We start from the raw sequence: 24,152 nt of genomic DNA, 5'->3' as shown, positions 1-24,152 counted from the left end.
CCATAATCTGGGGTATAAGAAACTGATCTGTCCCAAGGTCTTCAAAATGCTCAGAACCACCTGGAGCCACATGAGTGGCAACTCATTTGCCACCAGGTAACTGGCCAAGCAGTGGGATGTGTCCGCATCTGGACACACGGCCCAAGAGTCTCTGAAGCCATGCCTTGGGGAGGGGCATCTAAGAATAGGGCCACCTCACCTTGGCCCTGTTCTCAGAACCCCCTATGTCTTTTTAAAGAGGGGCTCTCCCGTACTCAGGTTGACCTCAAACTCACATGTAGCCAAGGATGACTCTGAACTTCTAATCCTCTTGCCTCCACCTCCCGAGGCCTGAGATTATGTGGCAGCATTCCCTGTTTATATGGTTCTGGGAATGGAACGCAGGGACTTGTGCATGTCAGGCAGACACTTTACCAGCTGAGCTACACTGAGGTGCTGAGCCCCAGCACTTTGAGCTGAGGGCAGGGAGTGTTGTTTCCAGGGGTGGACTGGGCTACCAGCAGACCAGTGGATGCCCGTCAGCTGACACACTCACAACGGGACGGCACACACATACTACCACGTGTCCTTTCCCCTTAGTCCCTGGATGCACGGAGTCACCTAGCAACGTGACAGCTCAGGGAGCACCCACAAATACAAGGCCTGGCTGGGCTCCTGGCTGCGGTGGCCATGAGCATGTCTCCTTAGTTGTGTTCCCTGAAAAGTGACAATGTAATACATGCTTGGACTCTTGGGGACTATGGCCTCTGCTGGATGTATCTCAGTGATGCTCCTTTCCCAGACCCTCCCTTAGCTGGACCCTTCCTGTGTGTATCTCAGGCCTGACGTCAGGCACAGGGAAGTGGAAGTGCCCTGCAAGTGCCCGTCCACAACTCTGCCCAGCAGTGGTGGCTGTGGGCACAGACGGTGTCTCTGCTTCTTGCCCTTTGGCCCTCTTAGCACAGAGCCCCCTGCCCGCAGCCCTGCGTGGCTATGGCTGGTGGCTGCGCTCAGCGGAGAGGCAGCTGCAGAATTACAATATTAAATGCAGCCACACTGAAACACGGCCTCGATCCAATTACGTGAGGAAACAAGAGGAGCCGCTTAGGCTAATCTGGTTATTCCGCCCTGGCTAGTCCTCCAAGCCACACGGAAACCTGGAGGAGAGCTGCCTGGGTGGGCACGGCCAGGGGTCCTGAAGCACTCTGAGTCTTAGAGGTAGCCACACTGTCCCTACGCACAGGGGCAGGGGCCTGCCTTCCTGCCCCACGAGCACTGCTGCAGCCTTAGTACCCAGGCTAGTGCTCAGGGCCCTCACAGGGAAGGGTGACAGCTCAGACTCAGGGATGCCAGTGTTAATCTGAGGGGCTGGTTCAGATAGAGTGACTGAGGAGGAAACAGATGGTGACTTTGGGTGGAGGCCAGCTTGAGGACAAGGAGCTAGATGGCGGGGGAGGGTCCTGGTGGAGGGACCAGCAGGCACAAAGTGGGGACAGATGTGGCAAGTTCCAGAACATAAAAGAAAGCCAAGGTATGGGGGGAGGCAACCAGATGGGGCACCCTGGCAAGGACCATGGATCTGTTCTACGTTAAGGCTGAAGTGGGATTCGATTCAGGCTCCCAGAGGCCAAGTGGCTGACTTTTGTGTGGACATCCTGGAGCAGGGCAGGCTTCTGCTGTCTACAGGCAGGAGAATGCCCAGAGCAGGGTGGGGGCAGAGCTGGGCCCTCTCCTTTCTGTAAGGCCTTGCAGACCACTGTGGATGTGCTGGTTGGAGGTGGGAGAGTGGGAGAGACCTTGGCTTGCAGCCCGAGTAACATGACATGGTACACACAATTCCAGCCCCCATGCCCGCCTTCCCAGCCTGTAGACACCTTGGAGAATTAGATGAGGGGGGCTAGGCTTTCTCGGAGGTCCTTGGTAAAAGGGAGGGGGTTTGCACCAAGAGATGACAGGAGGGGAGGGACAGCTATGAGCTGTGTAAACAGGACAGCGGATGGTGGAGACAAGACGCTGTGTACGATAAGAGGCTGGGCAGAGGGAGAGGGGCAGGCATGAGAACTGTACTGCAAGCAGAGGGACCAGTAAGCGCTAAGCCTGGAATAGAGAAGGGGGAGGGGGCTGGGCAGGAGATGGACTGGACAGTGTGGCACAGGTGGACTTAACATCTCCGGAGAAGAGGAATGGGTGGAGAGGGTAGGGCTAGGGAGGTAGAGCGGAGATGGGGAAGGAGAATTGGAGGCCAAGCCAGTCCTGGGAGCCACGAGGGCCCCAGGAGTGAGCAGTAGAGAGCTAATGGATGTTCTCCAAGGGAGAAGCAGAAGGGCTGCTTCTGTTCCAGGGTAAATGGGAAAGCAGGGTTTCCTGGGAAGAGCTAAAATGACCTGGGTCGTTCAAGTCTCCTTCAAACTGTGAGTGATCTAACTCCCTTCTCTGAGCCTGGGCTTGTTTCCTTGTAAGCATGGTTTAATTTCTTTTAAATCTTAAAAAAACAAATTACTATTACATGTATTTATGTGAGCGTGTGTGCACTCACTCGCCAGGGCATGTGTGTGAGGTTATAGGACAACTAGTGACGTCACATGGGCTCCGGGGGTTGAATTCAGGTTGCCAGCCTTGATGGCAAACACATTTACTAGCTGAGCCATCTTGCCAGCTCTGTCTTTAACCAGAGCCTCCTGCATGCCTGGCAAACCCTGCTTAGCCATTAAATTCATTTGAAAACTAAGATGTGTAATCAACCCCAGTATCCATGGAGGATGGTTCTAAGGTGCCCCGTCTCCTGAGTAGCAGATCCTGCAGATGTTGGAGTCCTTTGTAGAAACTGCTAAGGGATTTGCACATAACATACCAGCACCTTTCTGTGCTCTTTCAGTCATGTCTGGGTTCCTTCTAATTCCTAATACAATGCAGATGCTGTGTAAATACATGTTACACTGTATTGTTAAGGTAGTGATGACAAGAAAAAATCCTTGCTTGTTTGGCGCCGGCACAGTTCTCTTGTTCAGTATTGGCATGCTCCCTCCCCCAAGTATTTTTGACCCAGTCTTGGTTTGAATCTGCAGATATAGAATCTCTAGGTCTGGAGGGTTGGATATAATTCACAGACCAGCAGATTTACCCTGCTCAGTGATTAATAGTGCCGGCCGCTCTTCCAGAGGACTGGAGTTCCATTCCCACCGCCCATTCAGGTGACTCACAACCTCTTGTTATCTCCAGCTCCAGGGAATCTGACACCGTCTCTGGCTTCTCCTGCACTAACATGGCATATATGCACAGATACACACACACACACACACACTCACACACACCCTACAATTCTAGAATTCAGTAGATTTCTATGTATCCACAGAGTTGTATGAAAATATTCTGACTCTAGACCATTACTCCCATCTTCCCCTCAGGGTCTCCAGGCTGGTCTTGGACTTGCTGTGTCGCAAGGGTGACCTGGACACTTCTGGTCCTCCCGCTTCTACATCCTGGGTTCCAGGATGGCAGGTGTGCACCGCCACACCAGGTTATTTGGTGCCGGGGCTTGAACCCAGAGTCTTGCGCATGCTAGGCAAGTGCTCTACTAACTGAGCTATGACCGTAGAGCATTTCTGTCATACTGAGAAACAGCATCAGGTTTGTCAACCATGAATACGGACCAAAGTAAGCACCTGAGTCAAAGGGCCACGTGGAAGCTGCCTGGTAGACCTGTGGACTGCGTGGCATACAAGTGCTGAGCAGGATTGAGTTAGGGTACAGGAACATAATTCCTTGCCTGTATGACCCCCCAGATGCCCCCTCCCCTAACTGCCCACTCTACATATCTAAACCAGTAAGGATCCTGGAAGCCAATGTTGGAAACCAGGAGCAGGAGAGGAGGTGGGGAGAGAAGAAGGCCTCTGGTGGTCCCTGTGTGACTTTGAGAGCCAGCTGCTGCTCAGAGGGGACGGAAACAGGTGAACACAGCAGACAGGTGTGAGTACAGCTGGCAGCAAGGACTCAGGCTGGGGCACTTTAAGGGACCCCCACCTAGGTCACAATTAGGTGGTATCTTCAAGGTTCAAGGTTTGCCTTTCCTCCAAAGGGTGCTTGTTCCTCCTCCTCTTCAATAGGATTTCTCTGAGTAACCCTAGAACTGCCCTGGAACTTGATATACAGACCAGGTTGGCCTCAGACTCATAGAGACCCCCTCACCTTCCTCTTCTTCAGGAGTGCTGGATGAAGGCCCTAGCACACTTTTTTTTCTCCCTGAGACAGAGTTTCTCTGTAGCTTTGGAGCCTGTCCTGAAACTCGTTCTGTAGACCAGGCTCAAACTCACAGAGATCCGTCTGTCTCTGTCTCTTGAGTGTTGGGATTAAAGGCATACACCACCACCGCCTGGTCCTAGTACACTTACTTCTTGATCATTTAAAAGCAATAATGGATAGAGATAAGCTCAGTGATAGATCCTAACATGTACAAAGCCATAGATTCAGTCCCCACACCACAAAAAAGCCAAAGAAACAAACAAAAAAGCAAAAACAAAAACCCCAAAACAAACAACAACAAAAAAAAACCAAAGAATAAAATCAATCACCGTGAGTTGTTTGATTCCCTATGGTCTGTAGCCTAGCTTTGCCAGACCCTCCTGACAGGGTTGGCAGAATGTTGAGAATGTTCCAAGACAGGCCCTGCCTGAAACATGGGGTTCTGTGAGCACAGATGTGACCAAAGCTATGGGTATTGTCAGCGCAGGTGGTTGTGATGGCTGGAAGGGACAGAGCAGGTAGAGACGATCAGGGGTAGACTGCATTCATCTGGCACCCCATAAATGCTTCTCCACTTGGCCTGAGCAGGTAAGGTTGAGGCAAGAGCCAGCTCTGCTGGGAGAGCAGCCACCCAGCATTCCAGCCAAGTAGGATGGGACCACACCTCCTCCTAACACAGCCAGGGACCAGCAAGGAGCGTGAAGGTGAGGCGCAGGCACGTGGCGGCTAGGACTTGGCAGTACCTGTAGACCTGTGCTTTGTACTGGAGCCTCCACGCCTGCTACCTTCCAAATGTCACACCATCTCCACAGCTGGGTCAACAAATTGGTCATGTGTGGTGCCACAACCAGCTCCCACACCAGATTAAGAAGTGTGAGGCTTCCGTGTCGAGCAGAGACAAAGACGGCAGGGTGGGCCACGCAGGAAGGCCAGACCAGGAGCTGGCCCACGAGCATCATGCAATACAAACGCCCCTGTTGCAGTGCTACTGGTGGGAAGAGGGTGGCCTGGCCTAGGGGATGGAGGATGTCCTTCTCAGGCAGGGGCCATGGGACAGGATGAATGGCTAGGAAGCCTACACAGCTTGGCCAGGGGGGCTTGGGTCATTGGAGAATTGGTCCTTGGGTGGAAGGGAGTGAAGGCCCTACCTCTTGGTGCTGTACACGATGACACTCCAGTGTGCTGCCCTGTGTGGGGACGCTGGAATGTCGGGGTGTCATCACCCACAGGATTCCTCTATAAAAGGAACCTGAAGGAACCTGAAGAGTGGAAACCCCTGGAGGTCACATGTCCCGCTGTCCTTAGTTGATGTCCCCACCCTTAGCAAATGCTAGATGCAGAGTGAGCAGGGCAAGGCCTCCTCACTCCAGCCTCATCCTCTTTCTCCGCGGTTGGCATGTGCTGGGCCTCCAGTGTGCCTAGTGCTGGCTTCTGTCCTCCCGCTACTTGCATCACCGTCAGCCCACTGTACAGCAAGCAGACTGCGCTCAGAGAGCTGAGGGGACTTCATGGGCAAAAGGGGGTTGAGTGAATATCAGGATTTGAACCCCAGTCTGAGGACTCCAGCCGCCTGGGTTTCCCACTCCCTCCCAATCTGCTTGTTATATTTCTGTAAGCGCTGCAAGTCCTTCAGAGACGAGTCAGGAATAAATAAATATGCACATAAGTAAATAATGAGAGGCTGCAGTGAGACGCTGACACGGGGTCAGTGCTGGGACCCGCTGTCCTGATCCAAGTGGGAGACAGTATAGGGCGTGGCACACCAGCCTGCCACTCTAGGTCAAGGCTGGGGCAGCAGGAGCTGCCCTGCACTGATGTGATGCTGGGAAGGCGCTGTCTGGGGGTGGGGTACTGACTGAGTTGAGGTGGGGGTGGCCAGCTCAGTTGGCTGGCAGAGCCTGCGCCAGCTCTTCACCATGTAGCTAGCTTCTCCTCATTTCTCTGTTCCTGCTTCAATGCAAATGTGTTGACATATTAATCTCTCCACCCCTGTGAGCACACCGGCAGGATTAGCTCTGCACTAGGAAGGGACAGGGCTGAGTCCCCAAGCTAGAGGAAGCAGGGCCCTTCAGCCTTCTTTGATGGGCACAGAGCATGGCATGAATGGGGAGGGCAGAATCCAGGTTCTGAGGCACCAGAGTGTCTGAAGGAAGGACTGGATGTCTTGGGGGTGGCTAAAAGGTCAGAGATCCCTCAAGCATGCAGGGAGGGTATCTTAGCCCCATTGCTGCTGTTCATCGTGTGTGTGTGTGTGTGTGTGTGTGTGTGTATGTGTGTGTGTGTGAGACCCGCGCTGGCCGGTAGAAAGCAGCCCCTGGATCTGCCAGCAGCTGCCCGAAGCCTTGTTTACAAAGCTGGTGAAGGAGGTAAGGCCACAGCCTACCGCGTCCTGCATATACGAGTGTGCATCATGGAGGAGGCCACAGCCTACCCCGTCCTGCATATGGGAGTCTGCATGTCTCATGTGCCTCCCCTCCCATTGCCTCCTGCTGTTCTCAGCCTTCCCAGGCCTGGGGCAGAGCGGCCCAGGACAGTCTCCGAAGGTGACATGGCTATTTCTGGGCCTGGATTTCTGCCAGCTGCAGAGAGAATGAGTGAGAGAGGGCACCGGGGGAGGTGCTGCTGAGAGAGGGACCCCAAACCCTAGCCACAGTGATCCCTTTGGTCTGAGCTCTGCCTGGATGCACTTTCCACCCTGGGCTTCCCAACAGAATGGCCCCAGGCCTCCTCTGGCCCCCTCTCCGTGATAAGGGTGAGTAGTGCCCACTTGGAAAAGTACTAGAAGGAATCAAGACATGGCACGGAGTGAGAATAGCTTGTCTGGGTAAAATAGCTGTTCATGAGAGCTCTTACCCTACACCCCATCCTCAGGGACCCTGCACTGTTCCAACCAGTCCTTTGGGAAGACCAAAAGCAGCTGAGCCATGCATGTCCTTAAAGGAGATGCCTCAACAGGGAGCAAGCCCAAAGGATTGTGGGAGAGTCATGGACATGTGAGTCAAAGCACTCCATAGTTCAGTCCCAGCTTCCCCTACCCACTGTTCCCATTATGCAGATGGGAACACTGAGGCTTAGGGTTTCTATCCCTTGCTGAGTTCCCTGGCATGGCAATGGGATTCAAGCCCTTAGCTGTCACGCCATGGGGAGGAATGGAGCTGCTCGGCAGACAGAAGCTGTGAGGTCAGGAGGAGGACCCTGTAGAGCCCAGTGCCGGTTCTGTCCTGTTCAATTTTAAACCGAAGTGCAAACAAGCCGCAGTGCCCGGCGCTCCTGCCCAAATCAAATCGGTGCTATGATTTCTCTGCGGGCGGCGGGCGGCTTTCCGGAGAGGAAGGGGGAGCCTGGCATGGGGTGTGAGAGCCAGCAGGGACGAGGCCATTTGTCTGGGGCAGCCGGCTTGGCTGGCTGGGATCTTCCACCCAAATTAAATTTTAACCTAGCTCATAAATCTTCCTCCAAGTCCCCCCCGCCCCTGCCAGTCCACAGTGGCTGCTGCGTGGCTGCAGTGGGATCAGGGACTGTGGAGTGGGACAGTAACCTAGAGACAGGCTCTGAGACTCACAGGTCACTGACTACAGGGGACAGCCAAGGACCTAGCCTGGTGTCCAGAGTGGGAACCCAGTGACAGGGAGGAGCTGGGGTCCAGTGGGGCCTCTTCCCAGCAACAGAGGCCTCCTAATGTGTACGCATAGACGACATATGGAGACCAAGGTCAGCCGTAGGTGTCAATCCCCAGGTGCCACCCACTCCTTGCTCTTCAAGACAGAGTCTCACACTGGCTAGGGACTCACAAATTATGCTACACTGACCAGCGAGCCAAGGAAATCCTCTGTCTCCACCTCCATAGCACAATGTGTGACCGCAACCTGTTTGATTTTGTTTTTAAGTTCTAGGATCAAACTCAGGTCTCAATGCGTGAGTGACAAGCACTAAGCCCAGGGTGTCCTAACTTCTCAGTTTCCTCAGCAGTGCACATAGCTGGGGTGCAGGGAGAGCGAGGAGAAGCCCTGGGGGCCATGGGAGCCAGAGTAACTTTGGGCCCCCTTCCTTTCCTGTGGATGACGAGGGACCTTGTGACCCCTCTGCTGGAGAAGAGCAGTGAAGGCCCCTCTGTGTGCTAGGATTGGGGTGTGGGCAACTCTATCTCAGCTCTGTGTACCCCAGGACTCAGCAATGCAAACCCCCAGAGCCTGGATCCCATTCAGAGCAAGAGTGAAGCTATGGGGGTGTACCAGGCCTGCTGTCAGTCACACGAATCAATACGCGCAGCTCCGAGGTCCTTGTACAGTTAGTGCGGAGAAAGGGACAGCCCCTGTGCTGTGGGCTACTGCCACCTTGCTCTCCCACCGCGTCCGCCCTTCAGCTTTCTGCTCTCCAGTGACAGCCTGCTGTCCTCAGGATGAAGTCTAGACTGCTTCCCCACTGACACACTCCCACACTGGGCTGCCACCAAGCTCAGACTTTATCTTCAGCCCTGGGGCCTTTGCATATGCTGCTATTGTTGCGTTTGGGATGTTCTGTCCTCTCCCACACCGCCTCCTGCTCTTGCCCCAGGAATGATACAGTGTGTTCAACCACATTTAGGAAGGGAGGAAGGTTATCACAGCCAGATCAAGGCTCTTTTTCATTGTCCCAGCACCCGTGACTCCTGTGTGTGCACTAAGGACTGTGGCAAGAGGGAGCACCAGCCCTGTCTAGCGCTCAAGAGAGGGTACAGTGTTCTTTTTTTAGTTGGTACAAACCAGAGATGCCCATGCAGGGAGGTGACCCTTCCCCTGGCACCAATCACCGTCACCCCCACCCCTGCCCCAGCAGAGCTGCTCACAGACCCTCCTGACTCTGAGCACTTCCCTCAGCTATCTTTCTGCCTACCTTCCCCTCACACCATCCCCACGCAGGCAGCCCCAGCCCGGGCTGCCATGGTGATCTATACCTCAAATGTGGGTTTGTTGTTCTCTCAGCGTGCTATTAACATCCCCACCGGTAAACGATGTAGCCATATTTCACCTACACCCTAATGTGGACCACAAAAGGCATTAAAATAAATAATGGTGCAGCTAAGCAAGGCCTGGGATTTGCTCTCTGGCAGAGGCACACCTGTACCCCATGTGCCCCATAGCTGCCCCCCTCCCACATGCACTGTTGCTCCCCTGGGGTCATCACTATGGCTTCTGCTCTGCCACCCCTACCCCACACCCTCGTGCACCTCAGGACCTGTGGTCAGCACAGACCCTGGCCTGTGTCTTGTCCTTAACTATAAAGATGATGTTCCCTGGGGGTTGTACCTCTCGTTATGTCCCCGTTACTGCCCCACCATCCTCCCACCATCCTCCCATTCCCCCGCCACCAGGCCCCACCTCCACTCCCATCTAGATCTCTAGGCTGGGACCCAAATCCCAGATGTGCCTATTGTCCTTCGGGCCTCTGGGGTCATGAAGTGGACTCCTTTGCTCTTGCTAGCATTGCCTGCCCCGGCCACCGCTCAGAGCATGCCAGTGACTCCTGTTTCTGTCATCTGCTCTTCTTCCATGGGCTCAATTACCCGTACAGCTGGATCTGATATCTACCCTAGGAGGAGCTTGACTGGGACCTAACCTGGTCCCACTCTTGGACACCAGGACAGGACTGTGGGGTACAGACATCTAATTGTCAGTGAGTAGCTGGACACCCAGCCCTGGGCTGCCTGCTCTGTACCCTGGTAGTCTTTAGCCCTCTGTTTCTGGAGATGGGAGAGGAAGAGAGAGGACTGGCTGGGATTGGGTCAAGAGGGATGGGAGGTCTGAGAGGACCAGGGCCGGCAGCATGTGCCCTCATTGTCCCCTCTCCCACCATCACCTCTGTCCTTCCCTCACTCCATGGCCCTGGGGACTCTGTTCCTCAGAAAGTGCTTGGCACAAATAAAGTTGAGCTGCCTGGGGACCAAGTGGCTCAGGTGAGTGGATAAAGTCACTGTCTCCCCCTGGGAGGGACCAGGTGGTTACCTGGGGAGCTGTAACCAGGAGATGGAGGGATGTGTGCGTCACTTCACAAGGCTCAGCTGTCAGGTGGGTTGATGTGGGGGTGGAGAGAAGGACAGTCTCAGGACAGAGGGACCTCAGACACAGCTGTCTGGGAGCTTTGGGTTCCCTGGGAGTGGCTACTTCAGCTTCCCTTGCTGGGCTTTCAACCATAGGCGTCACAAGCCTCTGTGACTCGTCAATCCTGGCTGTGAGAACTCTGTTCCACCTGCCTCATTCTGTTTGCTTTTTGTTTTTTGTTTTTTTTTTTTTCTAGCAAGGTTGTGTGACCCAAGGCAAGACAAGTCACTAATCTGGATCTGAGCTGCCTCGTTGGTGAAATGGGGACAATGGGACAGGAGCGATGGCTCATGGACCTGAGTTTGATCTCCAGAACCCATGTAACAAACAAAAAAAATGTAACAACAAAAACCAAACTAACACAATACCAAGACCCTAGAGAGGCAGACTGGTGAAGCCCTGGAACTCACTGGCCAGGAGTCTAGAAAACCAGTGAGTTCCAGGTCAGCCAGAGAGCCTGTGTCAAAAAGAAAAGGTAGAGACTGTGGAGATGGCTCAGCAGTTAAGAGCACTGGCTGCTCTAACAGAGGACCTGGGTTCAATTCCCAGCACCCACATGGCAGCTCACAACTGTCTGCAACTCCAGTTCTAGGTGATCTGACACCTTCTCACAGACATACATGCAGACAAAAAAACAATGTACATAGAAATAAGTAAAAAGAAGAAGTGGCTGGCTCTTGAGGGATGACATATGTGATTGGCAGGCTTCAGGCAGAGCTCCAGCCCCAGAGCCTACACGTTTCTCCAGACTTGCCTCAATACCACAGCCTGCCGCGCGCCCTAGCCATGGGTTTCCCATTCTGAAACAGAGAAGTCACCACCCTCTAAGATGGGACAGGCTTTAACACAGGCATGCAGGGCTCCTAGGGCTCTCCCTGGACATCTCTCCAGTTCCAGCTGGCCACTGCTGGGATAGGTGAGTCCAGGGCATCCTGAGTGCCTGCTCAGTCCTGGCACAAGGTAGGGGCAGGGAGAATGAGGTGGTCACGAGGATATCCTGCTGCTGAGACAGGAAGAGTCCCAGGGGTCTGTGCCTACTACAGGGGGACAAATGAAGGTGTGGGCAATCAAGACCTAGCACTGCCCTGTGTGACCTTGGCAGGGTGAGTACTTAACCTCTCTAAGCCTGTTCTGCTCCACTATAAAACAGACTTGAACCAGGTGCTGTCTTTTTTAGTTTTTTGTTTGTTTGAGACAGGGTTCCTCTGTGTAGCCCTGGCTGTCCTGGAACTTGCCCTGTAGACCAGACTGGCCTGGAATCCAAAGATCTGCCTGCCTGTGGCTCCTGAGTGCAGGGATTAAAGGTGTGTGCCCCCCCCCCCCACCTGGCATCTTTTTTAGTTTTTTGAAACAAGGTCTCATGTAGCCTAGACTGGTCTTAACCTTGCTGTGGATGATCCTAAATTTCTGCCCTTCCAGCCTCCCGTCCCAGGTACTGAAACTGTGGTTCCAGAGTCAGTGTGAGGTAAAACACTCAACAGGCTGAGCTACATCCCCAGGCCCCAGGAGTGTATAAACAACTTAGTATCTCCTGGGCAACAAAAGGGAGAGAGGAGGGCATGCCTGGGGCCCAACAGTCCTGCAGCCTAACCCTCCTGGGGACTGAGGCTCCTTCCCAGCTGGACCCCCCTACACACACACAAACACACACACACACACACTCAAGGTTTCATGTCCTGACAGGTGAAGTCCAGAGCCCAGGACAGGGGCTGAGAAAGTGCAAATCAAATCCAAGCGAGCATGCTGGCGGGTGGGACCTGAGCCCTCTCGATCCCTTGGAAATGATCTGCACAGTGTTTTTCCTGTCGGGAGCCCAATCGGCAGCCGTTATTTATTGTTGCGTTTCCTAGTGGGTAGGAAAGCCACAAATAAGTAAATCTGGGCAGCAGGGTACAATTATTGAGCCCAGCGCTTTATTTCCCAGCTTGTCTCCAGCCTGGCCCACGGTGGATCGATGGTAATTTATGACGAGGCCCCTGGGGGAGTGAAGGTGGCAGAATAACCACCTTGCCGCTCATCACCCAGCCTGGACAGCTGTGCCTGTTCACAGGTGGCTCACAGGTGGCTAGAGCATCGGGGACCGGGCAGAGAACATTGCTAGAGGAGGGGTGGCCAGCAGCCCAAGCACCGGGAAGCCCAGGCCTTCAAGCAGATCCCTACCTGTGGCGGCAGCATCACCAGACTGAAATACGGACGGAGGGACTCCAATGAGTCCCCAGCAAATGGTTTGGGTAGGGTTGGCAGAAGCAGAACCTGAGACAAAGATTAGCAGCTGAGTTCTTGGAGAAAGTCCACAAAAGGAAGGAAGGTGGGGAAAGGACAAGGGACAGTGTGCCAGGCCAGGGACTCAGCACCTCTGGACAGCACCTTAGTCAGTTGGTCCCAGGCTGTGGTTTGCTCCAAGGAAGGGAGGGAAGGTGGAACAAGGAATAGCTTACTGTGCAACGGCACTCGTGAGATGCTGCCAATCACATTTCACAATTTAGATGCTGATTTTATCGTGGTCCACATTCTGCCAGGTTCTTGCCACTATAATTTCATTCTTCACTCTGGAGACATTAGGATGCTAAACTAGGACTTGAGGTGGGTGACATATTGGAGTTGGGGCAAAGCCTCCAGGGGCTGCTGACCATGGGTGGGCCTGGGGGTGGGGTCAGACGGCAGGATGTTCAGCTACCTGCTACAGGGACATGGTCTCCCCAGCACACGCTCCTCGGCTGGCACTGGTAGCTTGAAATGTGAAGTCTGCTGGACCTGCTCTGTAAACCCTCTGTGACCCTGGACTAGGGCTTCCATCGTAGATAGGCAAACTGGTATCCAGAGATGTCAATATGCTTGTCTCAAAGAGCCCAGCAAGTGAAGCCTTTGGAGGCTGCTCTCTTTCCCACAGCACCTCCCGGCAGGGGCAGCTGAGGCCTGGAGGTCCCAGTGATTTGGGGCTGACCATCCATTGAAGCCTCTCTCAGGGACCTCAAAAGAAAAAAAGTTCTGAAGACTGGAACCACCTAGGTTCCCTTTGGATATGCTCAGATTAGTTTAGGGATAGTGGGGGTCACTGTACCACCTGACACCAGCTCTACGTGGGGGGTCCAGAGGCCCCATTTTCTGACCAGTGTTCATCAGAACCTGATTTGCAAACAGGCACAGCAGCCTGCCCATTAACAAGGAACCCTCCTGGAGCCCCCCCCCCCAACCAGTCATACTGAGTCGGGCCAACAGCATGCTCCAGAGTATTAAAAAGCCTACTGTCCTGGCTGGTGCATCCTTGGCCTACATTAGGGGCTGTGTGGCCTTCTGGGTTGGCCCAGTGGGGTCTTGGGCCAGCACCCCAGAGATAGCTATGGAAGGAGTCTCATGGAGGCCTCGTTTTACTCGTGAATACCTTCTTTTGGCTTGCCTTTTCCTTCTGCCTGGCTCTTAAAACAACAGAAAAAGAGAAAAAAAACCACACTGGGTAAAATCAGTATTCCAGTCAGGGCAGGGGTGGGGGTGGGGAAATGCAAACAGAATGTCAAGCTAAGCAAAGGAGCTGGGTCTGGTGGGTGCTGGAGTGGGCAGGGGTGCTAACCCTGCCACAAAAGCCACAGGCTCTGGGCTTCCTAGATGCTAAGGGGAAGTGGAGGCCAGAGTGACTGGAGGGCCTGCCTGGCTTAGAATCCAGGACAGGGGGAGGAGAAAGGGGACAGCTGAAGACAGAGCCTGTGTCTGGCCAGAATGAGTGGCTTCCTGTGCCCGAGTCCAGCTCACTGACCCCATGTTCCCTTTCAGACAGCCCTCCCTGTGAGTGTGCAGGCGCCTTTCTCGTGCTGGGCATGAGCTAGGGATGTGGAGGCAGGGACAAGCTGATCTTGCCACTGCTTGCCACCAGCGTGGGGACCACCTTGCTGTACCCAGACCTTATTCAGCCTCTCCCAGAGCATGTTTTGAAGGATATTCCAGCCCTGGGGAGCTAACAGGTGTTACAAAGGCAAGGTCAGATCGCAGCCACTAACAAGGCAACTTCAGTTGCTGCCTTTGCTGCAGCTTTTAATTGCTACTGTGCCTGTGAATCTGCAGGCAGGCGCTGGGCTTGCAGCCTCTGCTGAGGATAGACCCTTTGCAACTGGCCACTAGGAAAGGCTGGTATTTCCCTCTGCTCTTGGAGCTCAGTCTTCTTCCAGGCCTGAGATACAGGGCAGGGCTTGTCCTATTCATCAGACTGACCAGCCCCCTTATCCTTTATCTCCGTGGACTCCCGCGCTGCATAGTGACCACACATCTTGTGAAGCCAGGAAGCGGATGGCATCCTTATTGAGTCTGACCAGAGGGGAAATCTGGAGCTCACCCCTTCCGAGCACATCCTCCCTTTGATGCTATCTGCTCAGTAACTAGGAACTGGGGCAAGGCATATGTGCCTCTCACCCCCATGTCTGATACAGTCAGCCCCTGGCAGAGTCCAGGCTGAGAGAAACTGAGGTCCAGGGGAGCCCGAGTGAACACAGTAAAGGAGGCCAGAAATAATGAAGGACGAGAGAAGGCTGCCGGAAAGGGACAGTTACCAGATGGACCCCAATGTCAGGTTTCTGGAGTGTTTGGTGTGTGCCCGCCTGGCTGTATACCAGTGGAGACCTGTGGACAACCTCAGGCACTACCCCGCAGGTTCACGTGTTTTTTTGAGACAGTGAATTCCACTAAGTAGGCCCGGTTGGCTCGCCACCTCCCCGGCACTGGAGTTATGAGCAGTCATACCATACCTGGCTTTCTGTGTGGGTTCTGGGATCAAACTCAGGTCCTTTGCTTGTATGACAAATACTTCTTTTCAAACTGAGCTAAAGGCCCCCAGGCCCCCCCTTCTTCTGTGTTAGGGATGGAATCCAGGACTTGATATACTAGGGCAAGCACTCTACCCGGATCTACACTCTGCCCTGGAACCTTTTAGAGTCCCTCTGCCAGGCTGGTTGGGCAGAGCCCTTCTATATCCTCCCAAAGTCCAGCATTCAGGGTCAGCAGCGAGATCGTTTGTAGGGCAGAAAGTAACTTGAGGACACCAAGCCCAGAGACCAGAGGCTTCTCCCTGCTGGACCTGCCTACCAGAGGTCGATTCACCACCAAAACAGCCCTCTTGGCCAACCCTGGGGTTCACAGTGGGTCTGAGCCCAAAGTTCATCCAAGATCACAGGTGGTCAGGGGCCCCTTGTGGCTTGTAACCAAGTGTCTGACTGGGCTGCATGTTGGGAGGGAAGATGGCTTGCAGCCACCAGGCCCTGCTGCTCCAGGATCTGTGGTACCAGGGGCCTCATTAGGCTGCAGCTGCAAAGAGGTTTGTTATTAACAAAAGCGTGTGAGGCTCCTTTCCCTCCTTCCCTCTCTCCTTAAGGCAGGCTCCCAAATGAAAAGGGAACGCATAATGCAAGGCGCGGTAAGGAAGCCTGGAGGGAAGGCACTGCCTGGCTGCAAAGAGGAAGACGCATTTACCCTCTGGGGAGGCTGGCGCTGCCGCATTTATAAAACACTCTCTCTTTCCCCTTCTTCCCAGTTCAGCGGGTCTCTTAGGCTGTGCCTTAAGTCCTTTTGAAGTGTTACAACCACTTTCTCCTCTTTCAATTAACAACAAGAAAAGGAAGCTAATGGCTTCCTGAGCCTGGCTGTAAATATTAACAGAGTCTGGCCGCCTGGCCTGAGCAACGGCCCGCCCGCCCCCTCCCAGCCTTCCCAGCCCACAGAGACAGCTTACAGGAAGGAAGGGCAGGAGGCTCCCACCGTGTGTGAAGGTCTCCTGGCACAGGAGCCTCTGGGATGTGTGTGGGGATGTTGAGGGGGCTGGAGAGTACTTGTCCCTGGGAGAGGGCACAGCAGGCAGGAGTCTGGAGGCCACACCTGGGTAACTTGGATGACCACAGGTGCATGGCCTGGAGTCCCTGGCATCCCCAGCTTGTAGCTTTGAATGAAGCTACTGACATATCTGTGGGGGACTGGCTATTTAGCTATTGGAGTGTTCCGATGCTTGCTTGCTTGCTTGCTTTCAACTTACTGATTTTGGAGAAAGGATCTCATGTAGCCTAGGACGGCATCAAACTCACTAAGGCTGGACCTTGAACTTCGGATCCTCCTACCTCTATCTCCTGAGGGCCGGGAGCAGCTAGAGTAGAGGCTAGCAGACCCTAGGATCCTTGCTGCATCCCTAGCACAGGAGAGAACACCTGGGATCCCTCTCACCCCATCGGCTTTCACCCTGGAGGACGTCCATTTGGGACTACCTACCATGTACCCATGAGCTATGGAGACGCAGGGCAGTAAACTACTGCTTCAGAGTTCACTGAGAGCTGGGAGATGCCCAGCCAGTAACGTCTTGCCACACAAGCCTGAGGACCTAGGTAAATAAAGCCAGGTACAGCAGTGTGCCCTCTTAATCCCAGGGTTGGGGAGATGGAGACTTGCCTAGTGGGCCAGGTTCTAGAGACTAAATGAGAAACCTTGTCTCAAACCCCATTCCCAAAACTAAGGTGGACAACTTCTGAGGAATGGCACGTACACTCATTTATGTCTGCACACACAAATAACTCATATACCTGCACACACACATACAGACATTTATGTCTGCACACACACATACACACATTTATGTCTGTATACACACGTACACACATTTATGTCTGCACACACAAATACACTCATATACCTACATACACACATTTATGTCTGCACACACAAATACACTCATATACCTGCACACACACATACAGACATTTATGTCTGCACACACACATACACACATTTATGTCTGCACACACACGTACACACATTTATGTCTGCACACACACATACAGACATTTATGTCTGCACACACGCGTACACACATTTATGTCTGCACACACAAATACACTCATATACCTGCACACACATACACCCATTTATGTCCGCACACACACACATTTACCCCCACACAAATAAATGAAAAGAGCTCCAGTGTGTGCGGCCAGGCACGGTGGTACCCACCAGTAATCCCAGCCCTGGGGAGGCAGAGGCAGGAGGATCAGTGTAAGACCTGGGCTACATCGTGGGACACCACATCTAAAAACAAAAGGCCGCCAAAAATGTACAGAGCCTGGGCTTTGGGAAATGTGAGGATGCTTAGAGATGGGGCAGGGGCAGGCAGGGAGCAGGGAGTCTAAGGGACCAGTTGAGGGCACTGCAGTGGGGCAGACAGGGTCAAGGAGCCACTCATGTTGCTGGCAGAAGTAGGCCAGTTTCCTGAAACAGAGGTTCTGACCTTAGCTGCTGGCACCAGGCTCATCACCACGGCTCCCCTTGCCTGTCGAGGCCCTCCTGGGTATGGGGTCAAGGTGCAGCAAAGCCTCCTGAGTCAGGCCTGGCCAGCAGGACAGCCTCCTAACTGGGCACTGGTAGACGGGGAACCGGCAGCTTCCCCATGGACCAGGGACTGCCACTCCAGCCCCATCCGTTAGTCCTAGCGTCACTGCCTCTCCCAAGAGCAACGGAGCAGACCAGGCCAGGGCCTCCATGACCCAGCCACCCTGGTGGGCCCTCCTTTCAGACAGCCATCTGTCCATCCAGATGGGTGCCGGCCACCCTTGGACTGCCCTGCTTGGTGGCCACTCACAGGTCTGCAGCCCAGGAGCTCCACTGCCCTTGCTCAGAGGTTTCAAAGTCACAGACCAACTTTGGGCAACCAGGGCCTCTTGGGCCCCTCCCTGCTCTTGTGTCCCCACTGCCTGGGTGATGCCAGTCTCCTGACAGCAGCTCTCATCACTTCCCCTGCTTGGCTACATTGGGAGCTCAGAATCCTAGAAATCCTAGAAAGGGCCCTCTTTCTCCCTAGCCCTGGTACCTGCAGAAACAGAGCCATCCAAGAGAGGACATCTCCTCTCTTGCAGATGGACAGGGCAGGTGGCATCTGTTCACGTCTGGTGTGGCCTCCCAGCACCAGCATCAGGGAATGGGAATAAAGTCACAGGCCACTTGTGACCACACATGAAGGGAGAGGCCTGCATTTATCTCCAGAGTAGCGCTGTCCCACAGGGCATCCAAAGAATGACACCTAAGGTGCCTGTCGCCTGGCCTACACACACATGCACACACATGTACACACAGCCGTGCACACATGCACGACTGAGATTCCACTCCTGGCCTCCCAGTTCTGGTTGTATCTGACTGCCAAGAGCTGAGGCTCTGGGGAACCACCTAGGAAACTGGCCCTCTAAGGTGCTCTCAGGAGCACCCAGCTGCTCTCCGGCAAGGAAAATGGCTGTCACCCACTGAGTACCAGGCATGTCTCCTGGGAGCAGAACCTGGAGGCTTCCTGTTGTCAACCCCTCCCTGTGACCCTGCTGCTTACTGTCCCCAGCCTAGTCCCCTCATTCCTAGAATCTCCAGTTCTCCACACAAGAATGATTTGTCTGCATTGCTAGTTGGGTCATGTTATTCCCTGCCTGGACACTTCTGCCAGGCTCCCTGTCGCTCTTGGTATGAAGACCAGTACCTTCAGCACACCTCTCAAGGGTGTCCCAGGACCAGGTCCCCATCCTTGCCCTCCATTGCGCAGAGCTTTGCTCTCGGCTCACGGATGGTGCAGGTCCTCCCACTCTCCCCTGCTGTTCCCTCTGCCTCCGTTACTCTTCCTACCCAGGTCTCAACTGTGCTGACCTTGTTCTGCGAGCAGTTTAGCCCCTTTCCTGGCCTGTGACTCTAGCTGCAGCCCTCCACCCTTGTCACTCTGCCCTGCCACTGTGGTGGCTCCAGCAGCTAAGGGGAGTGACCACCCTCAGTGATGAAAGAGAAAGAAGCAGGCCCTCTGTCTGGCCATCCTCGGAGGCAGTAAGCAGCCTCGGAACAAAGTCTGTTTGATCACAACCTCTTTATCTAGGAAAGTATGATACAGATGTTGCCTGCAGCCTGTAGTCCGAAAGAAAGCAAATCCCGCTTTCCCAGCTCACTCCATCTCCAGCCTGCTGGCTGTGAGGGGAACTCTGCCCTCTGAGTTACAGGGCAACGTGTTTTCATTTCAAATGTGACTGGCTAAATGGCTAGCCACAGAGCCTACCTGGGTTTGCACAGCAAACATCCGCTATCTGATTAACACCATGTACACGAAACTCCATCCCTACGAGCCAGAGGTTGAAGCAAAACAGGTGAGCTAATTGCTATACAGGAATTAATATCAGCAAGCATAGATCTGGAAGGCAGCGTGAACAGTAAAGCTAAAGGCCCATCAAATTCGGCAGCAAGCCCTGAAGGACAAAAGTGGGCTGCCCTGCCACCAAGTTCTCATGTGACTGTCAGGGGAGCCTGAAGGATGCCATAATTATAAGACAGTGTTATCTTCTCCAGGAAGCCCACTATCCCACCCCGGAATTCATCCCTTTCCCCCTGGGCTGGACCTAGTGTGTCTCACATTGTAGTATCTGCTAGCTACTGGCTTCCCTGCAAGGCTGAGACCCAATAGAACCAGGCTCCTGTGGTCCTCAGTGTACTGTACGGTGCCTAGAACATGACTGAGTGAGTTTGCTAGGTGAGACGGATGCATAGTTGAATGGATCATAGGGATAGATGGTTGTCTTTCTCTTGCCAATACTCTCACTAGAGTTGTTGTTGATAACAAAGAACTGACAGATAGAAGGTTTTCCTTGGTAGACTTTAAAAAAAAAAATGGTTTACTGGTAGAGCGATTAGACCAGCGTGTAGATACAAAGAAGGTCCAGGAAAGAGGGGCTCAGCTGAGCTGCCCTGTGGGGCTAAGGAGGGCCCCCATTTCTGACCTCTTAGAGCCCAACAGATTCCTCGGTTAACCCACACGAAAGCATAGACAGTAACTGCAGGGGCATGGCGTCTTACAGTGTAGCAGGGCTCTGGGGCAGGTGCTTGCTTTAGGTGCATTACTCTCCCAGGCCACATGCATTTGGTGCAGTGGCAGCAGGTGGCTCCCCCCCCCCCCCCCCGCCATAGTTAAGCACCCGCAGGTGGGAGGAGCCACAATCCTAGCCAGGGCTCACACTGCCAGTCTGGCCTGGAAAGCCAGTACATGTGTAAGATACCTAAGAGACCCCTCCAGAAAGGAGACTCTAGCCAAACCTGTCCACACACTAGAGGTCCCCTTGAGGCTCAGGGAAAGCAGCAGGCCCAGGAGAGCCTTCCTCAGAAGCTTGGTTTTTCCAGGGAGAAAGAAGAATGAAGAGAATGTTGGGTGCATTTATTAAATACCTACTGTGTGTATGGCACTAAGCCAGGCACTAGAGTCTCCAGCTTCATAGTCTCATTTTATCCTGTTACATCACTGCCATTATAACTGTGGGACCACATATCCAGAGGGATGATGTGAGGATTCTCACAGGAGGGAGAGACAGTGGGGGAAAGGCCCACATGTCACATGTGTGCACTGTTACAAATGTGTATGTGTGGGGGCTGGAGAGATGGCTCAGTGGTTAAGAGCATTGCCTGCTCTTCCAAAGGTCCTGAGTTCAATTCCCAGCAACCACATGGTGGCTCACAACCATCCGTAGTGGGGTCTGGTGCCCTCTTCTGGCCTGCAGGCATACACACAGACAGAACACTGTACACATAAATAAACAATAAATAAATAAATAAATGTGTATGTGTGCACATTCCTGTCAATCTCTGTGTATTCTCATGTCTATGTGTGAATGTGTGTTCATGTAATGCATGCATGCCTGAGGAAATGTGTTATATGCATTCCTGGGTGCAAAGATGTGAACATCTTGATCATGTGTTTGTCTATATATTGCATTGTTCATTTCTGCATATATGCATAAATTTAAATGTGCATAGGGATACATATATGTTTGTATATGTGTACACTTCTGTTTTCCATGTTTTCCTGTGTTGGGATTTTTACACATGAGCCTAGTTTTATGCACGTGACATATTTGTTCATGTGCTTGCACAGATGTCAATGTATGAATTAGTTTCATTGGGGGCAGTGGAACTATGGGAGGTCGGGATTGCAATGGCAAGCCAGGCTGAGTAGGGGCCTTAGGAGTGGTGAGCCAGCACTGACTAGCTCCTGAGAGCTGGAGGAACCTGAATCAAGCAACAGCCACTGGGATGAATCTGCCTTCCTCCTGGGCTTGTGATTTCAAAAGCGGAACTCTGGTTTGTGTCTGTCATGGACAGGCAGTTGGGGTTCCAGGCTCCAAGGACACAGCTCCCATCCTGTGTGTGTGTGTGTGTGTGTGTGTGTGTGTGTGTGGTGGTCTAGCTGCCTGCTCCCACCCCTAGCAGTATAAAACAATTTCCTTGGCCTGTCCAGGAAGGCAGATGACCTCACTGGACTCTTTCCATCTCTCGCTTTCATAGAGAAATTACAGTTTATAATTGGATGAAATCACGCGGGTGGTAATAGCAATAATGGCTTAGGCTGCAGCTACCACTGCCCCTCTGCAGGAACAGGCTTATCTTCCTCCTGTCCAACCTCATTCTGCACCTGCCTGGGACTGGGCCCACCTGCCGCTTGGCATCTGCAGCCCTGCCTGGCCCTGGCTACTCTGAGCTGCTGTCTGGCTTCCTGGGAAGCGTCCCTGAGAGCTCCTCTTACCCCATCAGTCCTTCATGCACTGACCACATACTTCACTCTTCCCATGTGTCCCCTATGGTCTCTGTGGGCTGCAGCCATGGACAGCCAGCTCTGCTCAGCACATGGCCGTATTGAATATGCACCCCAGATGTGCAGGCTGCAGGCACTAAGCAGGCCTTGAACCAGCCACCTTTGGTCCTACAAAGGAAGGTACCTAGATGCAGCTGAGCCTAAGCAGAGCCTGTACTGTCATTAAAGCTCCTTCCCAAAGGGGGGGAGCTGTGGGGGAGGGGGTGCAGTACCAGAGTTGGGCCTTCTTGGCTGGCTGCTAATGAGAGGGACGGAGAGCTTTATTTTGTATTCCTGGGGCAGCCTGCAGCGCCCTGGTCTCTACAGCTGGAAGGGCAGCAGGGTGTGGAAGGCTGGCCCCTCAGGTGGAGACAGCTGAAGTTGAAGCAAGAGGTCGTGGACCCCTGGTGAGCCAGAGAGGCTGAGTTGTTCTGGAGGCCAGGGCCAGGATAGCCCAGATGGAGCCTTAAAATGACACTTAGTTAAGCTTGTGCTGGGAAGTGGAGGCTGCTCTAGGCTGGAGTGTGGCTCTGCAAGGCCAGGAGCTTTTCTTTAAATTATTCACTTATTTGTTTATTTATTTCCTCTGTGTGTGGTCAGAGAACAACTGTGAGAATCAGTTCTCTCCTTCCACCATGTGGGCTCCCAGGGATTGAACTCAGGTCTTCAGGCTCGGTGCTAGATGTCTTTACCCACTAAGTCATCTTGCCAAGCCTCCAAACTTCATTTTTCTCCACCCAGTCCTTGCAGGCAGTTACAAGGAAGGGTTTTGCATATTCCCTGGATTTAAAACGTGATCAGTGGTGGGAACAACGACCCCAGACACTGACCAGGCGTGCAGCACAGTAGTATTTGTGCAAGGAAGGGGATCTAGGGATGTGGCTCAGCTGTAGAGCGCTTGCAGAGAAACGCTATCTCGGAAAGAGAAAAAGAAAAAGAAACAAACAAGCCCAGCTACTGGGAAGTGGTGAGAACAGCGAGGCTGTGGCCATGGCTGCCTGTGGCACTTGTCCCTGGGGCTCTTCATTTCCTTGGTTTGATTGCTTGTGTTGCCTTTGGCAGGTGAAGAAGCGGGGAGTAGGAGAGAAAGGCCCCACTCTGGACAGCTGCACCCAGTGGCTGAAGCAGGAATCACCCAGCCTTCTGCCTCACCCACTCCAGAAGCTTCTCTACAAGCAGGAGCAGCCAAGCAGACCAGCCCCCTCTCAAAGTGTCTTCCCAAAGCGGGGGCACACAGGCCTGACAGCTCAGCAGTGCGAGGTGAGGTGACTGCAGCCTGTGGTGAATCTGAACTCCTCAGAGGGGTAATAGACCCCCCCACAGATGCAGCCTGAGTGGCTCTCTCTCAGCTCTGTCACGCAAGAGCGCTCTCTGCACTGAGCCATTCTGCCAAGTGACTTAAAGGGATTTAAAAAGAAAGGGAAAAAAAAGAACCTTGGTAAAGAAAAAAGGGGCAACAGCCCCACAGAGGCATTTCAGGAGAGGTGTGGCCTGAGGACAGAGCACCAAAGTTACAAAGAGCTGCGGTGGAAGTGGTGGCCCGTGAGAGGCCACACTCCCCGGGGACCGGCACTGGGCTGTGGGGCATGCCCTGCTCAGGAGTCCCCGGGGGTGCACACAGAACACATAACAGCTGAAGTTGAAGCAAGAGGTCGTGGACCCCTGGTGAGCCAGAGAGGCTGAGTTGTTCTGGAGGCCAGGGCCAGGATAGCCCAGATGGAGCCTTAAAATGACACTTAGTTAAGCTTGTGCTGGGAAGTGGAGGCTGCTCTAGGCTGGAGTGTGGCTCTGCAAGGCCAGGAGCTTTTCTTTAAATTATTCACTTATTTGTTTATTTATTTCCTCTGTGTGTGGTCAGAGAACAACTGTGAGAATCAGTTCTCTCCTTCCACCATGTGGGCTCCCAGGGATTGAACTCAGGTCTTCAGGCTCGGTGCTAGATGTCTTTACCCACTAAGTCATCTTGCCAAGCCTCCAAACTTCATTTTTCTCCACCCAGTCCTTGCAGGCAGTTACAAGGAAGGGTTTTGCATATTCCCTGGATTTAAAACGTGATCAGTGGTGGGAACAACGACCCCAGACACTGACCAGGCGTGCAGCACAGTAGTATTTGTGCAAGGAAGGGGATCTAGGGATGTGGCTCAGCTGTAGAGCGCTTGCAGAGAAACGCTATCTCGGAAAGAGAAAAAGAAAAAGAAACAAACAAGCCCAGCTACTGGGAAGTGGTGAGAACAGCGAGGCTGTGGCCATGGCTGCCTGTG

General features: G+C 53.4%; 2 protein-coding genes across 3 annotated transcripts in view; one reads left to right on the top strand and one right to left on the bottom strand.

Annotated features, from left to right (window-relative positions):
* LOC142850660 (uncharacterized) overlaps positions 1–23,507 on the top strand; it is a 79,566-nt gene extending 56,059 nt beyond the window's left edge. The window contains exon 4 of the mRNA XM_075974593.1: positions 22,954–23,507. Within this exon, the coding sequence (XP_075830708.1) occupies positions 22,954–23,225 (272 nt within the window). The 3' untranslated portion in view covers positions 23,226–23,507. The remainder of the gene's footprint in view (positions 1–22,953) is intronic.
* Macrod1 (mono-ADP ribosylhydrolase 1) overlaps positions 1–24,152 on the bottom strand; it is a 141,660-nt gene that overhangs the window by 68,766 nt on the left and 48,742 nt on the right. The gene's annotated exons all lie outside the window — the stretch shown is intronic.

Source organism: Microtus pennsylvanicus, chromosome 5, assembly GCF_037038515.1.
Source record: "Microtus pennsylvanicus isolate mMicPen1 chromosome 5, mMicPen1.hap1, whole genome shotgun sequence".
Lineage (NCBI taxonomy): Eukaryota > Metazoa > Chordata > Mammalia > Rodentia > Cricetidae > Microtus > Microtus pennsylvanicus.
Note: the sequence above shows the minus strand (reverse complement) of the source record. Positions and strands in the feature narration are given on the sequence as shown.